Source organism: Leucoraja erinacea, chromosome 22 (assembly GCF_028641065.1).
Source record: "Leucoraja erinacea ecotype New England chromosome 22, Leri_hhj_1, whole genome shotgun sequence".
Classification (NCBI taxonomy): Eukaryota; Metazoa; Chordata; class Chondrichthyes; order Rajiformes; family Rajidae; genus Leucoraja; species Leucoraja erinaceus.
The window spans coordinates 24,060,587-24,081,737 of NC_073398.1; the positions used below are offsets into that span (position 1 = coordinate 24,060,587).

A 21,151-nucleotide genomic window follows, 5' to 3' on the forward strand; every position below is an offset into this window, starting at 1 on the left:
AGCTCAAGAGCGGAGCGGGTCAGCGGGCGATGGATAACAGGTGGTGGAGCGGTGGAGCTTACTCCTGTGTCAGCGCGATCAAGGGACCAATTAAGGTTACTCGCGCTGACACAGGAGTAAGCTCCATCGCCCGTTGAACCTGCTCCGCTCTAGTGAGGCCATGTCCTGCTCCCGGCGGCAGTCGGAATTTAAGGAATGGTGGCCGCTCGCAGCCACCCGAGCTACTTCCCTCCCCGGTCACAATGCAGTGGCTCCGCGCCCGGCAGCGGTGAGTGAGTGAGTTGCTGGCATGATCCCCAACCCCCTCCTTCTCAATGCTCCTGCCCGTGCTTACCCGGGCCAGACTCCCCACACGCTGTGAAAGGAACCCTTCCTATGAATTGGTCCCTTGAACTAGTATAGTCATTCAATAAGATCACAACTGATTCAACTTGTCCGGTGTGCTCCCGTTTTTCCCCACTGTCTCTCCACCTGCCGTCACCCTCCACCCCCCACCCATTCAGGCATTCAGAATGGAGGAGATCTGAAAGCCTTGGGCAAATTGAATTATTACTTTATTTATTTATATTTTATTGAGCGTTAGAAATTCTATGTCCTGCCAGCCTTTTTTCAAAATTTAGCAACTCAAAATGGGGGTGCGTCTTTGATGCAGGTGAGTCTTCATTGCTGGGAAATACTGTACTTGCTCTATTATATACTTTGCCCACCATGCACCAGGACAACCCGTACCTTCGGCATCTAAGTGTTCTGCATAATGTCCTTTAAAAAATTATTCCTAACAAAATGAATAACCATATTTTCCCACATTGTATGCCATTTGCCTACTAATTTAATTAGTTGTATCTCTTTGTCACCTTTTTAAATTCACAATATACTTTCCTCCCTTTTTCACCACAGACAGGATCCTCATTTTACAAAGCAGGCTATTTCTGACAGGAAAGAAGGTTGGTGTGGGAAGACGATGGACCAGGAAACTGGCTCTTCCACTGCGGAAATTTAGTAAACATATTGTTTATGATACTAACATGGTTCTGTATTTGTCCAAGATCCAAGCAATTGTCTTTGCTGGGAGGGCTTTCAATTAATAGGTGTCATCTTAATTATCATCAAAGGTTCAAAGGTTCTTTATTTGTCACATACACCAATTGGTGTAGTGAAATGCAGATTGCCATTGCAGCACATTAAAAAGAATACAACATAACAATAATAAAGAAATTTAAACATAAAAACATTCCCCCACAATGGTTCCCCATTATGAGGGAAGGCACAAAGTCCAGTCCCCATCCCCATGTCCACCCATAGTCGAGCCTATTGAGGCCTCCGCAGTCGCCTTTACAGAGGCCCGATGTTCCAGGCCTTTCTCGCCGGATGATGGTGCTCCGGCGTTGGGAAAATCCTTTCAGCGGCTTGGGATACCTAGAACAGCCGCTTCCTTACTCAAGATCGCGGCTTCCGAAGCCGACAGGGCACGTTGGGTAGAGCTCCACCACTGGCGATCTCGGCGAGAGATCCCAGGCTCCCGATGTAAAGTTCAGCGCCGTCGCCCACAGCTGGCCGCTCCACAGACCCACAGCTCTGCGATGTTTTTATCGGCGGTCCCAGCATATCGGAGTTACAGTACGCCGAACCGGTCAAGGCATCGCCCGCTCCGCGATAGCGCTCCAGCGCTGTGCCGCCACCGAAGCCAAGGTTCTGGCCAGTCCCGACAGGAAACGCCGTTCCAAACCCCGATGGTAGGCCGCGAGGATGGGTCGAAGGTGCTGCTCGGAGGAAAGCCGCCTCTCCGACTAGGTAGGGACCCTGAAAAGCAGTTTTCCCCTTTTACCCCCCCCCCCCCCCCCCCCCACATAAAAAAAACCGAAATCTCCAGAAATAAAACACTTAACTTACTAATAATAAAAAGAGGTGAAAAAACGAACTGCTGCAGGCTGGGCAGCCATACCCATACAGGACTGCGCCCCCTACCCGTTAGGTTGTCATAGGTTAATAGTGAGAAAAGGTTGCAATCAGTGCTTGATCTGCTCATTAAGTAAACTTCAGAACTGTCATTCATAATGGTAAGTTATTGAAGCATCTCTGTTCGAAGAAATTATGAAAAAAGACACCAACAAATCAGACAGCTAAATTCCAGAATAGATCTGCAAATATTGTGGGAGTTTGCTGTAGCAACTTTCCACTAAATCAGAAGTGAAATGTTAGAAGCTGGTGCTTCTATATTACACGTTCTAATACAGCCTTTTTTCACCAGTGCTTACATAAGGCTGAGACTAAGAAAGGTAAATTACAATGATATTTACACATAGATATTTTGAGAAAGTTCACTGAAAAAATACCCACAAAAAAAAGATTTTTATTTGGAATAATGAGGTCATAAGGGATAGTAGAATTTGGCTATTCGGCCCATCAAGTCTACTCCGTCATTCAATCATGGATGATCCATCTCTCCTTCCAAACCCCATTTTCCTGCCTTCTCCCCATAACCTTCGACACCTGTACTATTCAAGAATTTATCTATCTCTGCCTTAAAAATATCCAGACTTGGCCTCCAGTGCAGAGAATTCCAGATTCATCACCCTCTGACGGAATAAATTTCTTCTCATCTCCTTCCTAAAAGAACATCCTTTAATTCTGAGGCCATGACCTCTAGTCCTAGATTCTCCCACGAGTAGAAACATCCTCTCCACATCCATTATTCAAGCCTTTCTCTGTTCTGTATGTTTCAAGGTTCCCCCCCAACACCCCATTCTTCTGAACTCCAGCGAGTACAGGCTCAGTGCTGAGAAACGCTCATCATAGGTTAACCTCCTTATTCCTGGGATCATTCTTGTAAACCTCCTCTGGACCCTCTCCAGAGCCAGCACATCCTTCCTCAGATATGGTGCCCAAAATTGCTCACAATATTCCAAATGTGGCCTTACATCCCTGTTTTTATACACGTCCTCTTGAAATAAATGCTTGCATTGAGTTTGGTTTCTTTACTACTGATTCCGTTTTTTGGGAATCCTTTGCACCTCTGATTTCTGGATTCTCACCCCATTTAGAAAATATTCTACGTCTTTATTCCTACTACCAAAATGCACAACTCCACACTTTGCTGCACTCTATTCCATCTGCCACTTCTCTGTCCACTCTCCCAACCTGCCTAAGTCCTTCTGCAGAGTCCCTGCTTTCTGAATTTGCCCCTCCACCTATTTTTGTATCATCTGCAAACTTTGCCACAAAGCCTTCAATCCCCTCATCCAAATCATTAATATACAACGTGAAGAGTAGCAGCCCCAGCACCGACCCTTTCGGAATTCCACTAGTCACTAGTATTATTTTAGTGCTGCATAATCAGACTGTCACTTTAATGTTAATACTTTAGCTGATAATCTTAAAACAAAACCTGGCATTGTTGAGCAATTCCTTTTTCCTGGAGTTGCTGGCAGCATAAAAGTTAGTGTCATGCATTACAAGTTAATTGCATCAGTTATACTAATTTTACATTTACCATTTTGTTGTAAAAACCTCCATAGGAACAAATGTTCCAGGAAAAGCACGTGGTTTCTTTTTAAACCAAGACCTTTGTCCCCTACTTGTTAGGTACATATTTCCCAATTAGCCTTAAATGAAATATTAATAAAGCATTACATATTCAATGCCATAAGCCAATAGACTGGATGGATCTAGTAAATCAGTAAATTGGGAGTACTCAGATAAACATGTCAGGTTTCATCACAAATGTATAAATGCGGATTATGTGAAATTAATCAAGCTGCATGCTTTCATTTGGTATGATGAAACAAGGAAGGGACTTTTGCCAATAAACATGGCCTTTTCTGGCCTTGGAAATCTTTTTTTACTCCATCCATCACGAGAGACAGTGTGGCACAGAGTAATGGGGTGTAAGCAAACCATCCTGAGGGACAGACTTAAAAGCAGAAGGCGACTGTCCCAAGCACATCTGCATAATTGTGAAATTTTCAACAAATAATTATTTCATCAATATTCACCCAAGCATATTAAAAGAAGAGCCGTCCACTGTATTTGCTTAATAATGCTGCAGACTTCAAGGGTAATTACTGTTTTCAGAGAAGGAGCATTCAATGTACGCCTCGTGTGCGGATTCCATAAATGTGGAGTATGTAAATAGCAGACCCAAGGTTTCATTGCCAGATAATTAATCTTTGTATCGCAATAGTTTCCATATCAGGATTACAACCTTTTAATTTAACTTTTGATGTATTTTCACATCATTACAATTAGTTTGCTGCCAACAGCCCAATCTTTTCAATACCAAAACTCAAAACATTCTGGTGCAAGATCTTTGCCTTGAAATGTTAACTCTATATTTCTCTATTCAGTTGTCTGCTGAGTACCAGCATTTTCTATTTTTATTTCAAAGCTTAAGATTTCCTAATGGAACTTGTTCACACTCACGTACTCCATACTCACCTGAGAAAACACGTTGGCACTGGGAGTTACTCTGCTGTCCACAATGCTGTAGAAAATTGCCAACAAACGATCCAATGGGAATGGTTTAGGGCCAAGGAGGTGATTGCTGGTCTATAGGAAACAAGACATATTATAATGTTGAGTTATGCTACATCTCAGGACATTATGTGCTTCCAAGTCAATTAAGTGAATAGCTCCCCATAAATGTACTTCCCTTTAAGCTGCAATGCGGCATGTTTTCAAAGGAATTTGCCATTACAAAGTTGAATAATGCCATTATAGTGGCTAAAACCTATTTATTGTGCATTGGAGACTGATATGGATCTTCCCACTAGAGTAAAATTAATACCCTTGCAAGGCAGTGAAATAATAGCTGTTCTTCACATTTTGGTTTTATAAAACACCTAAAAAGTTTAATAAAAACAAATCAGTGAATGTGATTAAATTTATTTCCTGTATTCACCAGACATAATTTACCTTCTCAATTACAATATGATATGCAAGGATTTGAATATCTAAGTCTGCCTCCAGTTTCACATTAGTCCATGACACACTAGTCAACCGGCAGAGTAACTGGTTCCACCAAAATGTTTGACACTAGTCCCACCTGGCTGTGCTTGGTCTATGGATAGGACAGGTTTGGAGGGATATATACCAAGCACAGGCCGGTGGGAATAGTGCAGCTGGGATATGTTGGCTAAGTTAGGCCGAAGGGCCCGTTTCCATACTGGTATCACTCTATGACTCTAGTAGGGAGTCCTAAACTGCAGTCGAAATTTGTCAATTTTAATCCTGCCTATTAAAAAGGAGCACAGCCGAAATCATGTGGTGCAACACAATTGTAAAAAATAACTGTTTCAGGACTGGACGAGGGTTGGTCAAGATTATAAACAATGATCTCCTTACATTTTTTTTAATTTTAAACAAATTTTATGTTTTATTCTCCTTTTTCTATTTTCTTTTTCTCAACTTTCTTCACTCATTCGTCTTTTTTCTTTTTCTTCACACACTATATATCTCACGTCTTTCTATCCTTTACTATCTAATTTGTTTTTCTTATTCTAATGTTTCTTTAATATAACAAAAAAAAAAGAAGCTGTACATAAAATGTATTATGAAAATATATATTAGGCACTTTGGTGCCATATGATTGTACTTACTTCTAATAAAATAAAATTTAAAAAAATTAAAAAGAAAAGGAGCACAGCCAAAGGAGGGGAGTCATAATTTACTCTGCACTTGTATCAGTTACAGGAGAAAAGGAATTTATCCTGATACTGTAGAGAATAAAGGTCACAAAGTAGGTGATTAAGAATGAATTGTACAGGGGATCTCCAAATACACTTGAAGGAAAATCATGTCATAAATACTTCTTTATCAAAGCCTCCCCAGAGGTGTGGAACGAAGCAGCTTGAAAGGAACACGTTTTCTACACATTACCAAACTCCGGCACCTGTCCAGAGGATTTTAAGGACATTCAGTTAAGGCAGTTAACATGTTGCATGGCGGGATGTCTGGAGACAGCAAGTGCTGACAGGCCTGATGCACTCTTTCAAGGGAACAAATGTTGTGATCATGCAAATATGGAAATTAGCAAATCTGAAAGGTGGATAGGTGCAAAGATGGAATTTACCAAATGTTCAAATGGAATTATGACAAAAGTCATATATTTCTTATCCCTAGGACTATGTCTGCATGTACCTAGACCTGAACAAAATTCAGGCATTGGTTACTGAATGGAAAGCTACAACAGTAACAAGTAAGCTGCCCGGAAATAGACACTATACCATAGGAGGAAATTATCAAGTGGAGAGAGAAAAATATTAGATTTCAAAACCTCTGTGAAAAATACAACAACTCCAGTGACACCTTGGAATCCATAAACCATAGTGCTAGGAGGGAGGAGGAGCACTTGGGATAACACTAAAAAATAACATCCAAGCGTTAAGGGCATACAAAAGCCCAGTGTAAATGGCGGGAGGAGCGCACCACCTCACATATTATTCACCCACCCATCATGTCAAGTACTTCCTGCCCCACTCGTGGCAAAATCTGCAGGCCTCGCTTGAGAAGTCACTTCAAAACCCACAATTATAGGATTGGAAGTAAATCATCCTCGGGTTCAAAAGGGTACCAAAGAAGGAAGCAAGGAAAAAGTAGACATTGGTACCATCTGGAATAACAAAGTTCAAGTATTTCCCATTTAATTTATTGTTAAATTTCCTACAGTATCAATCAGGAAAACACAAACACCACAAAGAGAAACTGAAATGGACTAAATATTGAGCCGACTAATTCAGAGAATGGGTATCATGTTGCAATTGAGACCTTTCTTACCAAGTAACTAGTGGGTAGTTTAGTGCCTAGACCTGATCCCTACATTTTCCTTGGAGTTATGGAGATGAAAATTATTCCACTGTGCCTTCAGATCACTGGGTTCAGCAATAATGTTCAGGGACAGTCCCTTAACCACTTAATGCATTGGAGGACCAGGCCTCCCGTGTGACAGGTTTAGTGTAAAATAAAACTGGCAAAGGTTCAGAATTAACCAAGCATATCATGAACGCCTATTATTTTTGTTTGGCTCAAATTATAATAATGTTGGTGGCTCTAGCTATTTAAATGATCAGAATGCAAAGCAAAAAAAAAATCTTGTTCAATAAAATGGAAACTACATCACGGCACCTGTGGAGTTAATCCAGTAGTGTTCTTTTTGGCAGTATTTTCAAGCTTCATCCTCATCATTCTAATTAACAACTGTAGATTGAAATATCAGCATCATTCACAGGCCCAGTGATTTCTGCCATGCCAATAACAGTTCATTAGCTGTTTCAACTGCCAGTGCTGCATGCAGCTCTGAATTTCTCACTAGAACATTTTCTTTCTGATGGTAGTGGTGACTATTATTTAGTAACAGATTTGAATTTACAGATTGCAATATCTGGTTGTATGTATGAACATGGGTGTAAACTAGATAACATTTGTTGCTGATTACACCATGATATAACTGTATTTATCCCAAGAGGGAAATTGATCTGCCAACAATCATAAAACACATGACATTAATGTGACGAGTGGAAAAGATTGGGGATGTGAAAAGATTGGAGGGGGCGGGGGGGGAGTCAGTCTATTCTACGACAGAAGGCGGAGGAGCTGTACAGTTTGATAGCCACAGGGAAGAAAGAGCTCCTGTGGCCTTCTGTCAGTGCATTTTGGTGAAACCAGTTACTCCTCAGGTTGACTAGTGTGTCATGGAGGAGGCGAGCTGTATTGTCCAATACCTTCTTCCATGAAGGTATTGGAAGATATTCTCCACCCCCAGGACAAAGCCTGGTGAGTTTGTTCATCCTGTGAGCATCCACAGCCTTCGCCCAGCCCACGACAGCAAAGAAGATGGCACTGGCTATCATCAATTGGTAGAACATATGCAGCATCTCACTGCAAATGTTGGAGGAACGGCACCTTCTCAAAAAGTACAGCCGGCTCTGTCCCTTCTTGAACAGGGCCTCGGCGTTACTGGACCAGATCAGTTTACTGTCCAGGTACACTACAAGGTATTTGTACTCCTTAGTAAACTGCACATCCACACCATTGATAGAGAGTAGAACACTTTTGAACAGTAGAATACTTTACTGTTAAAGAGATGGTACAGGAAGCATGTGTCTTTGGGTGCAAATCCCAAGAGAGCATTCAGTGCTAGTCAAACAAGCAAACATAACAGTGAATATCAACTCACCTTTTCATGCTTCTTCAAAAATGAACTTTTCTTAATTTTCCCATGATGCTGGAAAATATAACCAGGTAAAAGTTATAAGTATTAGATTGATCTGTAAAGTACTCAAAGAGATTAGATATCTAAAATTAAAGCTTAAACTGTATTTTCACTGTTTTTCCAAATTCTACGTCAATTTTATTTGATCATTAATTTGTAACCACTGCTGCTTTGCAGTAATTCCAAAATGATTCTTAATTTAACATCTACTTGAAAGCTGGGTATGATTGTAAAGTAGGTGTAAAGTGGGAAATTTCACTTCTCTAAATTATAACTAACCATCAATACAATGGTACCCAGTAAAATTAAGTAAAATAACCATAGCATGCATATTTTAGCTGCTGTGTTTCCTCATAGCATTAGTGTCCCAGGTTATCTCTTTAACTACAATACAATATTCCCTTGTATCTGATATTTTTGATTTTATGAACAGGTTTGTTTGATTTTGTTTTAGCAAAATAAACATTTTTACAATTCTGCATTAAAAAATGTTCTGAAATGAACACCCTTTCAAATAATAGGGACAATAATCTGAATAAGCTATTAACAATACATGTGTTTTATACAAGACATACAAAATAATAATTCTGCATGATAACTCCAGATTCTCCAGCTGGAACCTAAATTACACATTCCTAACGGAGGATGCAGAATTAAGATCAAAATCTAGGCTCTTCATGACTGGAATGACTCGACCTACTTTGTTGAAGAGTTTATTAAAACGCAAGCTTTAACAGGAAATGCTTTACTTGCATTTTCCAAGGGCAACTTTAAATGTATGCAAATTACAAAGTAAGCATTCAATGCACCAACCAATTTCAATATCCTTTCTTGCATAGTACACCAGATAACCAGTACAGTGAACCCAATAAAATAAACTGATTGGCAGATTAAGATTGAGTCCCATGGTTAGCCTAGACTTCCTTCTTTGTTTGAGAGTTTCGAATATCTGCAGATAATGACAAGCAGTTCGAAACAGTTCTACTGGATTCAAAAGTGGAAGATATGAGCCTTTCAATCATAACTCGACATGCATCAGCACAATCCTGAAATGGGAAGTAAATTCCTTTCAAAATTAGCCATTCATTTTATGCCTGAAATTTCCCTCCCCTGGAAATAACTTCCAAATAATTCTTCATACTTTGTTTTAATTCCATCAGCTGTCTATTCAAAGTGAATAAATTGGGTACATCGCAATTTCTATTCACAAATATTAGAAAGCTGAGAAACATAGTCTTAATGTGTAGGAAAGAACTGCAGATGCTGGTTTAAATCAAAGGTAGACACAAAACGCTGGAGTAACTCAGAGGGACAGGCAGCATCTGTGGAGTGAAAGAATGGGTGACATTTTTCAGTCGAGACACTTCTTCAGACTGCTCAAATATGGCCTTAAAATATACCAATGATTTTTTTTAATATAAAAAGGTTTCAAGCAGTTTTTCAGAGTATTTTTTGATGGGATTTCACATCAAACAAAAAAAAAAAAACTAACAAGACTGGCACTTAAAGCGATGAAGTAACATAAAATAGATGTAATTATCGTTTAATAATGTCAGGTAACAGAGCAAATCTCCAAACCCAAGGCAACAATGTTTGGCCCAATATAATTTACAATTTATTTTAGATCTCATAAACAGCACAATTTGATGAAACAGTAAAATCATGTGCACTCGAAATGTCACACCAATTAGAAAATGGTACATTAAATTCAGACATTTAACATATATTTATGCAGGAAATATATAATTAAAATAATAATTGCAGACATCTGCTAACCAACTGATAGAAATTTGTGATGGAATATGAATGTGCCCAGAAACGATTTCCTTTCAAAGTACACCTTGATTTTGTCAGCCTATTCATGCTTGACGTACATGGACAAGAAATCTTTCATCTGAAATATGTCACATGTTAAAAAAGCATAACTCCGAAAGTTGCCCAGATCTTTTGAAGCACTCCCATTAACAATTAATAATAATTTGGCCCCTTATGCCAAGACCAATTTAAACAACACTATTGCTGACTTTCCAGCTCAGTGCCGCCTTTCTGCACTAACTCCATAACTCACTGAAAAATAAAAGTCTTTCAAAATAATTCAATCATATTTCTCTCGTAAAACCCGTGAATTACACCTTTAAAATCTGTACATTCTATTGTCCACTGCTTGAAATATATTTTCCGACCATGTGATTTAATTAAAATTAGGGATTAAACATTTTAAAATAATAAATTACCTTCATGAAAAATCTTTTGTCTGTTCTTGCAGGGTTGTAGGAGGAGAGATAAGCAGCAATCAACAGGAACTTGGAGTAATATGGAAGTTCAACATGAGCATGAGCAGAGAGTCCTAAGCATTAAAAATAAATAAAGACAATGAGTTCTACAGACTCTGAAGCAGAAATATTTTGTGGACCAAGTATTACATTTGCATTAGCTGGTATGTAATAAACACAATCATTTGAAATACATCAAAAATGAATTTTGTTTGCCGTTTTGAAAAGATTAATTATGCTCCACTTTGAATATGCTTGTTCCAGGTAATAAGTTACAACACTGCTCTTGATAAGGTGTTGAAGGTGAAATCATTTCTGGATTTTAAAATAAATAAAATCTAATAACAAAGAGTTAATTATCAACTTCTAATTCTGTGGCATTAAGATCTTGAATGACCTGTACTGGGACAGTGCCTCAACTTTCTTAGAAGTTTAAAGTTACTCGGCATATCATCAAACACTAACAAACGTTTACAGATGCACTGAACTGGTAAGTGGCATCATGGCTTGATATGGCAATTCACACACAGGAACACAAGATAATTGTAGATTCAGCCCATTACATCATGAGCACTACCTTCACCACCATAGGAAGTTACTACATGAGACTGTCTCAAGAATGCAGTGTATATAATCCAGGACCCCTATCATCTTGATAACGTGTTTTGAAGTCATTTTCTTTCTATCTTGTAGAATTTGTGTAATTTATGTTGTCTGAGTCTTTGTGCCTTTGATGCTGCTGCAAGCAAGATTTTCATAAAATAATTTTACCTGCACCGTACTATATTTGTGCATATAACAATAAACTTAACTTGACCCGATACTGATATTATTTTATGCCTCCAATTGCCTTTTCCTCAATAATAAATTCAAGCTTTTTCCCCAACTATGGATATCAGTCTAACTGGTGTCCAGCTCCCACCTTTTACTCTCCGTCCTATCTTAGTTTGGTTACATTTGCTGCCTTCCAATCTGTGGGAACCATAATCTTTTCATTCCCACTAATGAATCCAATACCTTTTTTTAAACAACATATTATTTTTTTGAAGATAGATCTAAACCTGTAATTCTCCACTATGCCCAGGTGATTTTCTACAACCCCTCATACATTTTTCTGCCATTTTATTTCTCAATATAATTTTACTTCTGTCAGTCTAATTTATTTCATTTATTTTTATTTTTACATGTTAATAGAATCTCCTACAATCTGAATTAATATATTTTTTACTACTCTAGTTTTATAAACCACCAACACGTTCTTTATCAATACATTGGTCTTTTGTAAAGCTCTGAAATTTTCCCAATCTTCAGGCTTTTTGCTTTATTTGTCCATATTGCTTTTTCCCCCCGCTTGATCCAAAGTTACTTTAAATCCTCCTGGTAGCTGTAGATGGATAAACTTTTCTGCTCCTTTGTCCCGAAAAAAGTAATGTACATTATTTGTAAAGTCTAAATGGATCATCTATATATTTTATGGCATTGCGTGTTTTAGCACTTCTTGGCAGTCAAGGGAGCAGGTGGATGAGAGGACATATGCAATAAGTCACCAGATAAGAAAAGCTGGAGTGCTGGAGAGCAACCCTGCGGAAAGGCTGTAGAAGTGGTTATAGAGTGTCAATATTACTGCTACCAACAATAGATTAATCTGTACGGGAGTGGATTAAAAAAAATCACTGTAATCCTAAATGAGACAGATTAATATTTGTAATTATCAAGCAAGACTTTCTTTGCAATTCATACATTACTAAAATTGATCTGATCAGCAGCAACAGAAGGCAAATATTCCTCTGATCAATTAAATAAGATTGTACTACCTTTCAGGTGTCCACTATCTTCATCATCCTGCTGCAGCCTCTCCCACTGAGAACTGAAGCATGAGATGATATTTAATTTAGCAGTTAACAGAATGAAAGTTGAACATTCTACTTTGAACAATTTGAGTAAATAAGCATTTTGATCTGGTGCAAATGAGCTTGAAATAACACTGCTTATTTATTTTTTTATTTTACTGGCAAGTTATGGAGCAGATTTTTTTTTTGTCTTGAATTAATCAGCAATCCAAGACAATTTTAGTTGGTGAAAAGAAAACAAACAAGTCTGTAATTAAAGTTTAAACTTTAGAATACATTAATATATCAATGATCAATACACCAATCTATGGGAAAAATTTTACACATTTCTGCTTACAGAATACTACGTTGTGCTGCTGCAAGTAAGAATTTCATTGTTGCGTTTCGGAACATGACAATAAAACTTTCTTGACTATGTCAGATATGTCAAGTTACCGATTAAACATTACTATTGTATTCAGATCCCAGATAACTTTAGTTGTGGCACAGAAGATCCATACTCTTTACTAAAGTTCTGCATGAGCTTTGTTCAGATGGTAACAGTTCTGCTTCCAGTTCAGAAAACATCACATTCAAGCCACATACTTGCAAGCCTTGGTGCTGCCACCTTGCATCAAGTATTGCAAAAGTTGTTTTATTCATAAGATTATTACCTTGATATTTCTCGCAGATAAACAGTTTGCATTGCTTTTTTAAGGTGTGGTTCAATATTTCTCCACAGCCGACGAGTATCCTCTTCACTGACTAGGGGGAAAAAAAGAGGATTTGCAAACATTGTATTTGCATTTTCTTGCTCCCCCCTCTATTCCCGCACCTGTCCTCCACTATCACCCTGAGCACCAGCACACCACAGGGCTGTGCACTGAGCCCCATGCTCTACTCCCTGTTCACACATGACTGTGTTCCTGCATTCGACACCAACACCATTGTCAAGTTTGCAGACGACACAACGGTGATCGGGCTGATCACCAACGGTGGTGAAACAAATTAGAGCGGAGGTGCAGAACCTGGCAGACTGGTGCTCAGAAAACAACCTGTCCCTAAACACCTCTAAGACCAAGGAGCTGATTATCGACTTCAGAAGGACACATAATGGGGAATATGCTCCAATCTCTATCAACGGGGACAGTGTGGAGAGAGTGTCCAGCTTTAGGTTTCTGGGCACACACATTTCAGAGGACGTCACATGGTCCACCAACACCGCTGCGCTGGTCAAGAAGGCACAGCAACGACTGTTCTTCCTGAGAACATTGAAAAAGACCAGTCTGCCCCAACAGCTGCTGACAACCTTCTACCACTGCACCACACATACTAACATATGGCATCTCTGTGTGGTATCTCAGCTGCACGGAGGCGGAGAGGAGAGCTCTTCAGCGTGTCCTCCACAGAGCGCAGAAGATAATTGAGACACAGCTACCAGCCTTGGAGGGCATCTATAGCAGATGCCTCAGGAAGGCCGTCAGCATTCACAAAGACTCCTCATACCCTTGCAATAGTCTGTTCGAACTTCTACCTTCCAGCAGACTTTACAAGGCCTTCTACGCCTGCACCTCCAGACTTAGGAACAGCCTCATCCCCAGAGCTATTGCTGCTCTGAACCAGCCCTGCTGAGTGCCCCCCCCCTCCCCCATGAACTGTCTCCCTCGGATGGTCACATCGCACATCGACACGACAGACCTATTTGCACTTTATACTGTTTTACTGTTTTCTAAATTTTTAGTTGATTAAGTTATGACATCGGATGGAAGCTGCATACCCAATCTCGTTGCTCCTATGTGCAATTATAATAAAATATATTATTATTATTATTATACCTTGATAGAAGCTCTCCAATGTATGTAACAGCCCCCTCTAAAATGGCAAGAACATTTTCTGATGGTATCTTTTGGACTTGCAAAAAATATTCTTATGCACCAGGAAAGTGCTCTGACCCAAATTCATTTTATTTCACTCACAAAACACAGCAGAGATTTACTGTATTTTCCCCTAGTGCAAGTTCACATTGATTTTCCGGCAACTGGTGGTCCACCACAACCACTAACTGGGAGGCACTCAACTTTTCCCTTCTTTCTTCTTCTCTCATTCTGTTTCTCTCTCAGTTTATAGGGAGTAGGCTAACAAGGTTCAAGTGGCCACCCAATACCAGCTAATTGGACCAAGTTGTTACCAATAATACCGTGGCCTGTCAGCCAGTTAAAGGGATCAACGCGACAGACATGGGAGAGCGTGCTGTCACAATACCAAGTTACAAATCAGCACACAAGACGACATTAAATTCATTGAGAGCCTGTAAAGATTAAGAACTCAACTGGTGAGAAAGATTAGAAAAGCTTCAAAGTTTAATCTCGATCACAAGTAGTGTGATAATTCTCAAAATAAAAATTTAAGATGAAGAGATCATAAATAAAATACACTTGCAAGTACAGATTACAATAAAACATACTAGCACAAGAATCATGGAGTCATTTAAATAGCAAACAACTGCTGAGTTTTCAATCTGGTAAGGTCCGGAGTAGGGAATTGACTTGGTAGGTGATATTCTGCGAAATTCAGCCATACCATTTTGTTTGTAATTTTTAATTCAATTTTTGTGTTGGAAAATTTGGCATAGATGAAACGCCTATAGTATGAACAATTTGGTGTATTAATTAAAACTGCACTTTTGTCGGCTAATCACGGATAAAAAAAATAAAAGTTAACCATTTGGAATCTGACATGCCCTCGTAATTATGAAGAAGTTGCATTTTCTGGAGGTCATTTAACAATGAATACTTCTGTGGGAGCAATTTATGTTTAGGCTAATTACTGCTGGCATATTATATTATTTTGTCTAGATATTTCTAGCAGTATTATTTTGGACATTTGGGGGCAGTCATTTGATGCATAGAGGGGCGGAACATATGGGCTTGGGGGACAGGGAGTGATTCAGACCAAGCACAGGAGGTGGAGAGTACACAGTTCTCATCAGATCAGGGAGAACCAAAAGTTACAACTTGGATGAGAATAAGGAGAACCCGGTATGTTCATCACTTTGTTTGTACAACTACTTCAATAAAGAATCAATTAAAATAGAAATAACAACTGGAAGATCTGTTCTTTTTGCTCCGCGTAAGATCACTCCTACTTACCTGTGTAGTAATGGCAATGGAAAGTTGGACATTTGAAAAGATAGAAATTGATATTACAACTTATTTAAAAAAGTAAACAATTTCAAGAAATTCTAAGTTACTTTCAGTTTCTCACTGCAACTGTTTAAAAACTAACATCTTCGCTGTGGGTCTCCCTCCAGGGACCCGCGGGCTCCCGGTGCCGCCGTCCGCCACAGCCTCCGAATCTCCGGATGTCGGGCCAGCAGCAGCAGCGCTCCACCACCGCTCCCCCTTTTTGAACACCAGGTTCACAGAACTTAGGAAAGTTTATTGCAGCCTGAAATAAAACACACAAACAGGCACATCAGTTGAAGGTATATTGATTTCATTAATTTCACTACTAAAAATTCATCTGAATATTTCATTAGCAGCCTCTGACATCCTTCTCAATGATTTCTGCATAACACTCAGTTGAAGGCAATGTTCTAATTTATGCGCATGCTCAATGTTCAAAAATTATGAACTGTTTACAGCCGTTTGCCCACCTTACCGACACTGGACTCAACACCAAGTTTTACGTGATAAAGTAATGGCAATTTCCTCTAGTTATGAAGATACAACCACGTTAATATCTTATATAGATTGGACTGACTGCACAGACAACTTCCTCAATCATTTCAATGGAAGGGCTGCCATGGGACTAAATTAATTTCGATTTTTGTTTTTAAATCTCTTTGACATTATTTTTTAAATTAGCATTCAGATGTTTTAATAACGTTTTTCCCACAGTTTAAATAGATTATAATACTTTGCATGCTTCTAAATGTGTTTGGATGTCAGAAGCAGAATTTGTGACAGCTCCGATAACTGACTAAATTTGGACCGTGACTGTCATTGACTTCAACTATATGTTGGGCAAGTTTTCTGGCTTCCCAAAGTATAGTTTAGTTTAGAGATACATCGCGGACACAGGCCCTTCAGCCCACCGAGTCCATGCCGACCAGCGATCCCCGCACATTAACACTATCCTGCACACATCAGGAACAATTTACACAAACACCAAGTCAATTAACCTACATACGTGTACGTCTTTGGAGTGTGCGAGAAAACCGAAGCTCTCGGAGAAAACCCATGCGGTCAAGGGGAGAACGTTCAAACTCCGTACAGACAGCACCCGTGGTCGGGATCGAACCCGTGTCTCCGGCGCTGCAAGCGCTTTAAGGCAGCAACTCTACCGCTGCGCCACCGTACTGATACTATTTATTTCACAGAAGCTCATTAACACCACATATGGAGTTGGCCTCTCTCCACAAGTTCCTACTCGGCAGAAGCAAGCAAGTATGGTGCAATTCTTCAGTTTCCAACAAATGCGTATGGCTCACCAATGACTAAATTCTGGACCATTAAATCAACTCTCTCATTCTCAGCATGATGTAAGTAAAACATGATAAACTACCTTTAAGCAGAATTTACTCAGTATATTAAACATAGAACTGTACAGCAGCAGAATTGGCTCTTCAGCACACAATGACCCTGTTGAATATAATGCCAGTCTTTCTAATTTCCCAATCGCTAACAAAACATTTGTATTGATCAAGCCAATTGATGAGTAATTTAGACACAAGGAACTACAGATGCTGATTTTAGACTTTAGAGATACAACGCAGGAACAAACCCTTAAGCCTTGAAGATGAAAATATATCATATCATTTCATTTTTTGTACATCCCAAACATTTTAACAGAATCTACTTTGTGGTAATACTGAAATTAAAAATACCCAATTGTAAATAAATATGACTGCCCCGCAATTATATAAAAATCACTGGATTGGAGAAAATTAAACTTGGACACGACTGTCACTGACTACAATTACTCGTCTGCAAAAACTAGAAATATAAATTGTTGCGGCATAACTTTGAATATGCATTTAGCAGCATTACTTTCCAACACATTGACAGTGGTGATGGTAAACATGACAAGACATAGCCTATTAATATCAAATATTTCTTGACTTTTGATGTCATTAAAAAAAAATAATTCTGACACCATTTTTTATTTCCAAAGTTAATTTCAATGATGAATAACCAGAGGTTTCTGCAACTCTGCAGAACAGCTTTTAAATAGTCATACTTATTTGAAATATTAAAAGCTCAAAACTTTAACCTGCCAACTGATCACAACTCACTTTTCCAAATTGATTGACTGATTTCTCAGTCTACGTATAAGAATTTCCTTATATCCACGTACACTTCAAATCTACGGTCTGTTTTATTGCACATTATGCCAATTTTGCCTATGTGAAATTTATTTATCTATATTTGTATAAGGTCTTAAACCTTTGGCAAGATGCAGTTTCCACACTTCATACCTCTGTGACTGTGAAAAGCAGTGTGAATGTACTGGCCACCAAATCCAACAGCAATCAGAGATACTGAGCAGGGAATGTGCAGTAATGGAAGAAGAAAACAAAATACTTTCTCCTCAATAGATCCTTCAACCAGTAAAAAAACGTACCAAATGTCTCAGCTCCTTCAAATCCCGACAGACAGTATAGAATACTCCAAGCAGTATGTTAATGTAAGACATGTAAAAATCTGCAGAAAATTCCGGAGGATAATCGCGTGAAAGAATTTTCAGGATGTCATCTGTTAAGAATACGAAGATAAATTAATAGCAATTGCCACAGTACATTTAAATTTGTGTATCAGTCTGCAGAGGAGTTTAGAGCAATAAACAATATCAAATTGTAAGGAGGGAAGTTACAATAAGCAAGAGCAGAACGTCACTAATTCACCATCCTATTTTATTCTATGCTGGAGGTAGATTACAATTCTCAAGTGCTTCAACAGAAACCAATTTATATTAAGTAATAAACAATGAAATATATTTGGATGATATTAATATGGGAGAAAATGAATGACTTTGCAAAGTCATAGTTACAGTTGCAGCTGATAGAATTAATAGCAAATTATTGATCTATGTTAAATTATTTTGAGAATGGAATCTGTTACCTATTTGGTGGGGCTCTTTAAAAAAAAAAAGAAATCCAACCTGTGCACTTTCCATATAGCATTCATAACATGCAAACCTAAGACTTGAAGAATCTGGAGTGGAGAAGCTTAACTGGGCTGAGCAGCAAATTTACTTCAGAAAAAGTAAAGTAAGCATGCAGGTGCAGCAGGCAGTGAAGAAAGCAAATGGCAAGTTGGCCTTCATAGCGAGAGGATTTGAGTATAGGAGCAAGGGGGTCCTAATGCAGTTGTACAGGGCCCTGGTGAGATCACATCTGGAGTAGTGTGTGCAGTTTTGGTCTCCTAATTTGAGGAAGGACATTCTTGCTATTGAGGGAGTGCAGCATACGTTCACCAGGTTAATTCCCGGGATGTCGGGACTGACATATGATGAAAGAATGGATCGACTGGGCTTGTATTCACTGGAATTTAGAAGGATGAGAGGGCATCTTATAGAAACATATAAAATTCTTAAGGGATTGGACAGGTTAGATGCAGAAAAAATGTTCCCAGTGATGGGGGAAGTCCAGAACCAGGGGTCACAGTTTATGAATAAGGGGTAGGCCATTTAGGACTTAGATGAGGAAAAACTTTCTCACCCAAAAAGTTGTGAATCTGTGGAATTCTCTGCCAAAGAAGGCAATGGAGGCCAATTCACTGGATGTTTTCACGAAAGAGTTGGATGTTTTCACGAAAGAGTTAGGGCTAACGGAATCAAGGGATATGGGGAGAAAGCAGGAACAGGGTACTGATTTTGGATGATCAGTCATGATCATATTGAATGGCGGTGCTGACTCGAAAGGCCGAATGGCCTACTCCTGCACCTGTTTTCTATGTTTCTAAACATAATAGTGTGGAATTTCAATTCATAAAGTGTAATGAATAAAATCATACAATATGAAACATTATTTTTTTTTTAGGAAAAGTGAGACGACATGCTATCAAAAAATAAAAACTGTATAAAGAGGCACTTTACCTATGCTGTAGTCCGGAAAATACAAGGTTAAAGGCTCAAAGCAGCCAGTATTTGGCCGAAATTTTTCCCAGACAATTTCACTGATGAAAATAACAGTGACATTTGTTTCAGCCTGTGAACAAGACAATTGTTGACAATTTTAATAAATTACAATTGTTGACAATGTTGATAAATGCATGATATTCCATACTTATTTAAAAAAACGATGTGATCATTGTTCACATTAATTCTAATTATTTGCATTGAATTTTTGTCCTGTTACACCTCGTTGTTTTTAAATACAAGATCCAGCACCGATTTACAGGCAACTGGTGGTCCGGCACCTCCTTTAATCTTGACAAAATTACGAGAGCGCACTTGAAATTTCCCCCACTCCCTCAGAAGCACCCCTGAAAATTTGCGCCTAGGCTGGGTGAGGCTGATCTCGATTTCATCGGGACTTCCGCAGCCGATCGGCGGGTTGAATATGCCCCTTGCAGCTGGGGCTCTGGAATGGCCCAGATGGATCTGGCAGATCCGTTTCCATAGCTGAATTCCGATGCCGACTTTGCGAGCCGATATTTCAGCTCTTCGACTGCCTTGGTGGACCATTCTGGTATAGTGGACTCCTCTCAGAGACCGTCACCTCTGTTGGTCCGGCAAAAAACGGATTATCTGGAAAGGTTCTGAAACCAAGGGTGGCGGAAAATCGGTGATGGATCTGTATTGATTTTAATTCCAATCTATTGATTGAGCAGCACACACTCAGAGACATTGCTTTAGATAGTTATACTAGATAGATGCTCTTGAGCATCTTTACGTCAGAAATTAAAAACCGTGCAAGACATCTCTCTGCCAGAGAAAAGATTCTTACTGTACCCTATTGATGCATTTCCTAATTTTGTAGATTTATTAGGTTCCTCCATAGCCACCTCTGTCCAAAGGAAAGGAATCCCAGCCTACCCAGTCTCTTCTTATAACAAAAACATCCTATCCCAAGAAATGTGCAATAGCCTAACCAATGTTTTATAAATTAAATCCCCGATTTTATAATCCGTCACAGTTATTGAAGGCAAGAGTACCATTTGCTGCCTACTTTACTATATCCACCAGTACTGCTACTTTCAAGAATCTTTGTTTGAACACCAAGTTCCCTTTGTTCCTCAATACTTCCCAAGGCCCTCACGTTTATGGTGTATATCCTATCCTATCCTAAAATACATAACCTTGAACTTATTAGGAGTAATTTCTGTCTGCCATCACCCTGCCCAGTTTATCAGCTGATCAGTACAATTCTGAGACTATCTTCTTCACTATCCACCCGATCATGGATCCTGCCTCAACAATTTCCTTGATGAAGCCAATCTATCTCTCAAAGACGTGTTAACCAGTCAGCGGAAAGACAATGCCCGATTACAATCGAGCCATTACAGTGTATAGATAAATTACTGTTACTTAATGAGTTACATACCAATTCTTGGAACCTCAAAAATCCTGGCAACAGGTTTGCATCCATTTCTCTTAGCTGTTCTGCATTGTCCAACACCTTAAATGGGACATGCAAATAGTGAATTAAATAATTAAATAATAAATATTTCCCTCCGGTCCGTACTAATCTAATCATTTACATGCAGTTTCCGGACCGGCCGAGGTAAAAGAGATTTGAGGAGGTACATGTAAATCTCTGTCTAACCTGAAAGGACTGCTGGGGTTCCGGGATAGAGGTGAGGGAGGAGATGTTTGTGACAGTGTTACGATAACCCTAG

At 39.1% G+C, this 21,151-nt stretch overlaps 1 protein-coding gene across 1 annotated transcript in view; it reads right to left on the minus strand.

The window, feature by feature from the left end:
• Positions 1–21,151, minus strand: part of orc5 (origin recognition complex, subunit 5) — a 47,249-nt gene that overhangs the window by 19,725 nt on the left and 6,373 nt on the right. The window contains 10 exon segments of the mRNA XM_055653205.1: positions 4,435–4,545; positions 8,171–8,218; positions 10,441–10,553; positions 12,294–12,346; positions 12,983–13,069; positions 14,086–14,090; positions 15,705–15,755; positions 17,934–18,064; positions 19,407–19,518; positions 20,857–20,931. Coding sequence (XP_055509180.1) covers positions 4,435–4,545; positions 8,171–8,218; positions 10,441–10,553; positions 12,294–12,346; positions 12,983–13,069; positions 14,086–14,090; positions 15,705–15,755; positions 17,934–18,064; positions 19,407–19,518; positions 20,857–20,931 — 786 coding nt within the window.